Source organism: Cebus imitator, unplaced genomic scaffold (assembly GCF_001604975.1).
Source record: "Cebus imitator isolate Cc_AM_T3 unplaced genomic scaffold, Cebus_imitator-1.0 Scaffold6, whole genome shotgun sequence".
Classification (NCBI taxonomy): Eukaryota; Metazoa; Chordata; class Mammalia; order Primates; family Cebidae; genus Cebus; species Cebus imitator.
Window position 1 is genome coordinate 6628090 of NW_016107321.1, and position 9295 is coordinate 6637384.

Genomic DNA, 9295 nt, shown 5'->3' on the forward strand with positions numbered 1-9295 from the left:
CCTCTTAAAAACAATACCCTATTTTCAGGGAAATGCAAACTATAGTTTACATTTGTTTTAAATCTTCTTTATCAATTGAGCTAACTGGTATGCAGATATGATTTGTGAGGCATACATAATGGCAAAGTTCCTGCCTTGGCATATTAACACAGCAAATCTATGACATTTCTAACCTAAACCAACCACCTATATTCACACAACAAAAACGCACAGTTAACACGGACGAACAAAATAAATACCTATGTTACACTGACAATTTAAAAGCACACTCCATTATATTCTTAATGTATTAACTTGTATTACAAAGGCAGGAAAAGCATTAACATTTGTGTTTTAATAAAGGATAAAAAAGCCAAATTACAGCCAACTGTTAAAGCTTTTATTATTATTATTTTTTAAATTCTACAGTATAACAAAATCAGTTCAGGGGCTTTTTTTCTGAACAAATGATCCCTCGGTCTTTCCCGTGGCATGCTCCTAAAACAACGCTCTATGTCTAACCAGTCACCTAAGATATCGAGTGGCAAGTCTTTCACATCTGCTGCTTACAATTCCTAAATAGTCCATACTGAGTATTTTCATTTCTGGGTAAGGGAAAAAGCATTTTGGTCCATTAATTCTCCCACTCGCTCCTGGAGGACATTAACCAATTCTGCTATTACAAAGACGTGAGTGTCATCAATGTCTTGAATGATGAACTTCTTCCCTAGGGCATTGGACTCATCCAAGTACAGCAGAAACTGCTTCATGGCAGGATCACTGTGAAGACAAACACATGACTGTAAGATACCTTGTTGTCAAATCACACCACAGAGACTTGAGCAATTAAATCTGAACAGGTAGAATTTTTAGAATGATTTTTAAAGTTCTGTTACTCAATTCCTTAGTTCCTCTCTGCCGCAAGTGTTAACAATTTACAGACATGGCTTCATTTTAGAACTATTAGTGTATGTTGAAGAGGCAGAAGCCAATGGCAAGATTTTTAAAGAATAATTTGTCACTAAGTGAAAAAATAGAAGAACATTCAAAGCTTTGTAGTTAGTAGGGCCTAGAATTACAGCTTTCTTAACGGACTTAAAAAATGAATTTCTTCTTTGTCTATGCCCATTACATCTAAGGAACCAGTAGGTTTTCAATGTCTTATCAGTGACAAATTAACTTACAAAACCAGTTAAACAGTCACTTTGGTCAGGCAGGGTATATAACAAGAGTCATATCTGGATTCAGCCCCAGCTTCATCACTTACTTATGTGACCCTGAATATGTACTTAATCTCCCAGAGCCTCTGTTCCCAACTACAAAAGTGAGTTACATAACAGAATTGTTACACAAATTAAAGGAGATAAATGTCAAGGACAGTGCTTGGTTTGCAGTAGGTACTCAAGGGAAGAGATCCAAATTGAATTTTATTAACTTGTGGATTTTAGTTTGGAAGGAATAGGATTGTCATGAGGGAAAAGAGGGATACAATTTCTTCATGGGCAGTACAGATATACAGCAAAATGTCTCTAACATACAATGTGGTAAGCAAAAGATGAATATAAAAATGTCAAGCTGCACCATAGATTTTTGTAAGAAAACAATCGCATATAATCTTTTGGTGTCCTGAGAAATTTCAGTATCAATTGTAAAGGTAAGAATTTAATCCAAAAGATGTCATTGTAATTTACTGAAAACAAGAAAAATAAGTTTTAAGTACAAGCACGTATTAAGTGATGCTAACAAAGGATTTACTTCTATCCCTAGATGAGTATCAGCCTCAGAACTGACTTGAGGGACTTTGGCTTTTACCAAGGGACATGATTTAACTTAAGAACTGACTTAAATTTTAACTGTAAGGATCATATTAGCTGGGTTGAGAAAAGATTGGAAATGGCAGAGGCAGGGAACCCATGAGGTGACATCCAGGCAAAAGATGATGATTTTCACATAGGTGGCAATAGTGGAGGTGATGAGAAGTGGCTGAATTCTAGATATTACTGACATAAAACCAACATAATTTGCTAATACTGGACATGCGCTTTGAGAAAGAGGAACAAGGAAGCTCCAAGATTTTTGGTCTGAGCAAATGGAAGAATGGAGGAGATTTTTACTGAGATAAAGAAGAACAGGTTTGTAGGTAAGATCCAGTTTAGTTTTAGGTTGGGCATGGTGGCTCACGCTGTAATCCCAGCACTTCGAGAGTCCTAGGCTGGAGGATTGCTTGAGGTCAGGAGTTAGAGACTAGCCTGGACAACAGAGTGAGACCCTGACTCTATTAAAAAAAAAAAAAAAAAAAAGGTTGTTTTTTGACGTTATAATTTGAGATGGCTACTGGCCCCCGAGTGGAGAAGCTGAGTAAGAAGTGACCACTAGGCTGGGCACAGTGGCTGACACCTGTAATCACAGCACTTTGGGAGGCCAAGGCGGGCGGATCACGAAGTCAGGAATTTGAGACCAGCTTGGCCAACATGGTGAAACCTCAACTCGACTAAAAATACAAAAAATTAGCTGGGCATGGTGACACGCACCTGTAACCCCAGCTACTCAGGAGGCGAGGGGCAGGAGAATCACTAGAACCTGGGAGGCTGAGGTTGCAGTAAGCTGAGATCATGCCATTGCACTGTAGCCTGGGCAACAAGAATGAAACTCCATCTCAAAAACAAAAAAGAAAAAAACCCAACCAACCAGCCAAACAAAAAAAAACAGAAGTGACCACTAGCCGGGAGTGGTGGCTCATGTCTGTAATTCCAGCACTTTGGGGAGCCAAGGCGGGCGGATCATTTGAGGTCAGGAGTTCGAGACCAGCCTGGCCAACATGGTGAAACCCTGTCTCTACTAAAAATACAAAAATCAGCCAGGCAGTAGTGGCACGTGCCTGTAATCCCAGCTACTCAAGAGGCTGAGGCAGGAGAATCACTTGATCCTGGGAGGCGGAGGTTTCAAGTGAGCTGAGATTGAGCCACTGCACTCTGGTCTGGGTGACAGAGTGAGACCTTGTTTCAAAAATAAAAATATAAATAAAAAATAAAAATTAAAAAGAAGTCACCACTGAAGTAGAAAGAAAACCCAGAGAGTCCTGAAAGCAACAAAGGCTACTCAGGAAGTGGGAGTGATCAATTCTGTCAAAGGCTTATAGCATATAGCAAGATTAGGACTGAAAATTGACTACTGGATTCAGAAAGTCATGGATCTTGACAATAGCAGTTTTAGCGGAGTCATAATAGAGAAAGCATGACCAGAGTGGGTTTCATATGGAGGGAGAGAAATCAGAGACAGTGAAGAGAACCAAGTCTTCTCTTTACTGAGAAATTTAGCTGTAGCGACCAGAAAGGTAGATTGGAAGCTAGAAAGAGGTGTGGGAATCTGAACAGATGGGTCATAGGTCTGGTGAAGTTGAAGAAATGATGGAGTGAAGAGGGAGTGAAGGAAAGAGGAGGTGATGGTTAGAGTCGGATTCCTGAAATGAGACTGAAGAGCTGGCATGTGGGTATGGAAGGACAGGTCTAGCTACGACTACATGAATGAGTGGCTGTGATGAGGTGGAGGATAAGCTCAGTGGAAGAGGAAGTCAGGGAACTGGGAGAATAGGGTATCTACAGGATTATCCACATAGATACTAACCTCACTAAGGATGTGAGAGGAGAGCTACTGAAGATAGTTTTTTCAAGGAAAAACCTTCAGGGAAGAATGGAGTGTGTAAAGAGGAGGGTTGGTGGGTAGTCCACTCTGATGATCTAGGATGGATAACTGGGGTTTCTATGGAAGAGGAAGGGAGAATTTCTGGAAGTGGCAATAATAAGCAAGGTACCAATCCTCCTGGCCCAATGGTACAAGAGGGTGCTGTTCTAGAGGTAAAAAGGCACCACTTGATAAGATGGTAGGAGAAACAGGGTGCTCAGGAGAAAGCCAGCTTTTGTCCAAAAAACAACAACAACAAAAAAACAAACAAAAAAAACAACACCTGGTGGGGGAAGGAAAAAGGAAAGTTGAGAGAAGAGGCTGAGGCTACAGGGCATGCTGCTGCCATCTCACTATGTCCTAGAGGGCAAGTGGAAAGGATTGGGGTGGGTAGGTAGGAGATGGTGAACGGGGCCATAGATCATGAAAGTCCAAGAGACGGAGTAGCTTGGGAGTCTGTGGCTTATTGGGTGACTGAAAATAAGGAAAAATGGGCATATAAGGCATAATGAGAATTAGGGTCTCCAGGATGACACTGACATGAAACTGAATGGCAATAACAGCTGGTGACAGATGGGAGGAAGAATGGGGTATCTTATAAACACGGATAATGGTCACAGATTTAAGCAGATACAGAAAAATGTTAAACTTCATATTTTCAGCAATTCCCTAATTTTGAGCATCATACAGAATAAGAATTTAAATGAAAAGATTTCCTAGAACAGTAACACACTGTACACTGAGAAATCTCAGAGGTAAATAATTGATTAATTATTGACAAGGAGCACAGGTGGAAACATTTTTTGAAAAAAGCTTGAAGAGCAATCTAGAAGGAACCCGGAGTTGATGAAGCAGGTTCAACAGGGTGCTTCCCGGTATCACAGAAAGGAAAATGAGGAGGCCCACGGGACAGGGAAACCAAAGTTTCAGTCTCTCTAAAACTATTGTTCTTCTACTCAGACTCTTTAAAAATTCAGTTGTTTCCCTAAAATCTTCCTTGCATACACAAATAAAGGTAGAAGGGGAGGGATTGGTGGGGAGAATAAAAGGAGAGCAATTCAACAGTAGACAGGTGTGATGTCTGGGGAAGGGAGAGTCAGACAAAAACCCTGGACTTCAGTACTCTACAACTAAGCTTTCCTTGCAAACAAGAGACAAGGGAGGACTCATATGGTGACCCTGGCACCCACTTGACCCTCCAGGCCCCACATGTACCTCAATATATTCTATAAAAATCCTAGAGGTTTCTTAGGATACACTTTACACAATCAGATTATAAACCAAAAATAAAATTCTAAGCACCCTGCCCTCAACCCACCAACTGACTGATGGACCCTCCCCTTGGCCAAGGGCATTCCAAAGTTAACCTGAAAAACTAGTTCAGGCCATGATGGAAATGGTGGTCGGGCATGCCTCATACCTGCCTGCCTTTGAATTCAGGCATAGCTGACCAGTATTAACATTAAAACAGAGATCTTAAGACCCACACAACAGACATTTTGTAGCAATAAAACACCAAATTCCAGCTTGACTCTTGTAGAGCATCACATGAAGACAGCAGGCCCTGAAATTGTGTTGTACCCCAAAATATGTTTCTTTGACATATTTTGAGATGGCCCTGCAATGTGTCTCTTGTGGGGAAAATCTACTCTGTAGAGAATCCCCATTCCTTTCCAGGTCTTTTCCCTGATCCAGAAGAGTCTGGCACCTTTTTATGTCTGATAAAAGCTCTGAAGCCTGCTACCTGGAGGCTTCATCTGCATGATAAAACCTTGGCCTCCACAGCTCCTTACCTTAACCCATACATTCCATTCTATTGATTCCAGGTCTTTAGATAATAACTGTTTCCATCAACTGCCAATCAGAAGATCCTTGAATCTACCTGTGACCACCTGGAAGCCTGCCTCCCATTCCCCCTGCTTCGAGATGTCCTGCCTTTCTGGACTGAACCAATATACGTCTTACATGTATTGATTGATGTTTTGTCTCCCTAAAATGTGTAAAACCAAGCTGTAGCCCAAACACCTTGGGCACAAGTTGTCTGGACCTTCTGAGCATATGTCGTGTGCATGTCCTTAACCTTAGCAAACTTCTAAATTAATAGAGACTTGTCTCAGACACTTTTTGGTTTATAGGATGAACAGCTATTTTGTGTTAGACCTTTAAAATAAACTTTGGGTCCAAATATAACATAGTAAAAGACAAATAGGACATTATAACATTACTGTCCTCACGTGATATATTATCTTGTTACAGTTTGAGCTCAGCACATCCAGACGACACCAATTTATTCTCAGTAACTGGCTACTACTAACAGGTATTAAAAATAGCAAGAGTTAAGTGGTTATGAAGACTAATCTCTTTGGGAATTTTCTAAATGGAATAAATTTAAATAATTTTAATGAAGTTAGAGCCAAACCACTAAAACCAAGAAATGCCTCAGGACTCACATCTGTGCTGAATCATCACACCAGTGCTTTCAAAATGTCTGCCATTTGCATACCATCCTTGCTATTTTAGCCATCTCTTGTAAGTTTTCCATTGCAAATCACTTAACATTTTTCTTTTTCTTTTCTTTTTTGTTGGGCTGGCATAACAAAATAAATATTTTTCTTTACATTGCCTTTAAATCAACTAACTTTTCATCTGGTATAAAACGAAGAGTTTGATGTGTCAGTTTCCTTTTCTCCTCAAATAAATTAAACTGGTCATATAAATAAATTTATCTTTTTTTTTTTTTGAGACAGAGTCTCACTGTCACCCAGGCTGGAGTGCAGTAGGTGCTGTCATGGCTCACTGCAGCCTTGACCTCCTGGGCTCAGATGATTCTCCCACATCAGCCTCCCGAGTACCTGGGACTACAGGCATGTGCCATCATGCCCAGATAGTTTTTTGTATTATTTTTGTAGAGACAGAGTTCTGTCAGGTCAAACTTCTGGACTCAAGCAATCCACCTGCCTCGGACACCAAAATTGCTGGGATCACAGGTGTGAGTGAGCCACTGTGCCTGGCCTATTTTTCTGTTCTACTCCCCCAAAATGTGTGTTCTTCAAATCATCTTGAACACTAATGGTATTCCCCACGGTTGGGGAAACATACAGACAGTTGAGGCAGCTTAGAGGAATGACTGGCCAGTGAACACTGAAAAAACTTTTTAATGTCAATCGCCTCAAACTTTTTGTTTTTTAAGACAGGGCCTCACGCTGTTGGCCAGGCTGGAGTGCAGTGGCACAATCTTGGTTCGCTGCAGCCTCAACCTCCTAGGGATCATGTGATCCTCCTACCTCAGCCTCCTGAGTAGCTGGGACTACAAGCACACGACACCATGCCCAGCTAATTTTTGTACTTTTTGTAGAAATGGGGTTTCACCACATTGCCCAAGCTGGTCTTAAATTCCTGGGCTCAAGCAATCCTCCAGCCTTGGCCTCCCAGTGTTGGGATTATAGGCATGTGCTACCATGTCTGGCATGCCTTAAACGTTTGAAAGACAATTCGAGATTGAATTCTCAAGCATGTACCAGAAGTAAAGATAATATGATTTTAAAAGATTAATTACAAAAAAAAAACAACACCTCAAGTTTAAAGGACACTTTGTTATGAAACACAAAAGGCCTGGAATACTCCTATCTGAACACAGAGCCATTCCACTTCCATACTGAGGGAAGCAAAACAAAAAAAAAACAACCCCAAACCAAGTGTATATTTACATACTTGAAGTCCAGAAAAGAAACATCTTTGCCCTGGAAATGTGAAGGGTAGATATCATGAATAAACCCTCTCCAAAAGCAGCTGAGTATAGCTCCTATAAAATATGACTCTGAAAAGGATTATACCATGATAATCTACCAGGATGATGCAGTGAGCTGTAAAATAGTCTGGTCAAAGCTGTCAGCACTGATAATCCATTAGAACAATCTTGCCTTAGTCAATGCTAAAGTATCTTTCCTGATAATAACTGACCAACAGATATTACTTAAAAAAATTTTAAGTATTTCTCCATAAATTCCATTATGTCCTGGGATAGACTGTTTTAGAAAATTTATTAAAGTGAAATAGCTTTGTTTATAATTCGGTTTATTTCCCTTTTAAAAGCATTTTCCAAAGTGTTTTCTGAGTCTGGGTTTTGTTCACTCTGAGATATGGATGTCTAGATTAGAGCCCAGCATGTTATAGGTGCTCAATAACTATTTCGTACATGAGGAGGGACTTAAGAGAAAGAGATACCATAGGGGACATTAAGTTAACCAGAAAACAGCTCCATTTTCCCAATAAGACATTTAATAGGGGTTTTACTGTTACAAAGACACAGAAGTCTAAAGACAATATTGGACCCAGAAAGCCTACCCCTAGGCCCCAGCTCTGCCAACCTAAATATGTATAATGTATAAAGTCACTCACTCTCAATTTCTCAGGCTTCTAACTAGTGATGAGACTAGGGATTGTATCCAGCTCCTCATTCACATATTTCTTTTTTTCCCTTCTCTTGTCCCACTGATTAGAAAACCCACAGCCCTACCCCGCCGGTGATGTACCCACTAACCCCGAGGCTTTAGTCATATACAGAAAATAGCCATTCTTCTGTGCTCTCAAGTTTAACCATGACTTTTACTTAGGAAATCTAAGTATCAAATCAAGGTTGTGGAGTGTTCCACCTTGGAAAATAAAGCTGAACAACTGATTGGCAACCTGGAAGCCACTGGCCAGACCACCAGGTGGCCCATTACTCAAGATAACCACTGCAACCAGATGCTGACCACATACTGTACCGTCCACGTGCTTTGCCCAGCCCAGCCTGCATATCTTACCCTGATGTCAATTCCCATGCTTCGCCTAATCAAAAAATCCCTATCAGCTTTTGTGGGGATCAGCCGCAGAGTTCTTGATACTTCACTGTCTCCCTTGCACTTGTGCATAAGCCCTGAAATAAAACCCTTATCTGGGAAAACTGCGTAGCCCTGTGTAAATTTTTATTACATAGGGAGCCAAAGAGCCTGTGATCTGTAACAGCAATGTTAGTACTACAGCTACACCACAAAGTTGATGGACTAGAGAGTATAGGCAGAGAGGTTTAAGTTACAATCTGTTCTATCCTTATCAAATGATTTACAAAACCACTAATTATACCATATATGTGGTGTAATTCTAAGACATACGTATATCCTTTTAGAAAGCAAACACAATATTATACTTAGTTTTATATTGGAGAGATAGTATAATGTAAAGTTTAGTAGCTTGGGCTCTGGAGGATTTAAAATCCCAATTTAACAGTGGCCATGTAACTGAGCAATTGATTAATTTCCCTGAACCTCACTTTGTGCATCCATAAGTGGAGATGTTAGCACCTACCTCAAAGGGCTGTTGTGAGAACTGAATTAATATTAGCAAGTGCTCGGTATAACATATGTCACATAGAAAACAGCGTTATTACAGGCACCAGGTGTTTTCATTTAACATTATTGTGCATATCATTTCCCTGAGTCACTTAAAATGTCTGCAAATTTTAATATTTTAATAGCTACATTATTTGATTTAAATATGCCACAACAAATAAATTTATTTTTCTAGTACATTAAATACATACATTTTTATTGGCAGTTCTGATCATTTCCTAATTTTTTTTTTTTTTTTTTGAAAT

At 40.0% G+C, this 9295-nt stretch overlaps 1 protein-coding gene across 2 annotated transcripts in view; it reads right to left on the bottom strand.

Annotated features, from left to right (window-relative positions):
- Nucleotides 1-357: 357 nt before the first annotated feature.
- GTF2H5 (general transcription factor IIH subunit 5) overlaps nucleotides 358-9295 on the bottom strand; it is a 19656-nt gene continuing 10718 nt past the window's right edge. For both annotated transcript variants that reach the window (XM_017538542.2, XM_037741911.1), the window contains exon 3: nucleotides 358-759. In XM_017538542.2, coding sequence (XP_017394031.1) covers nucleotides 579-759 — 181 coding nt within the window. In that variant the 3' untranslated portion in view covers nucleotides 358-578. The remainder of the gene's footprint in view (nucleotides 760-9295) is intronic.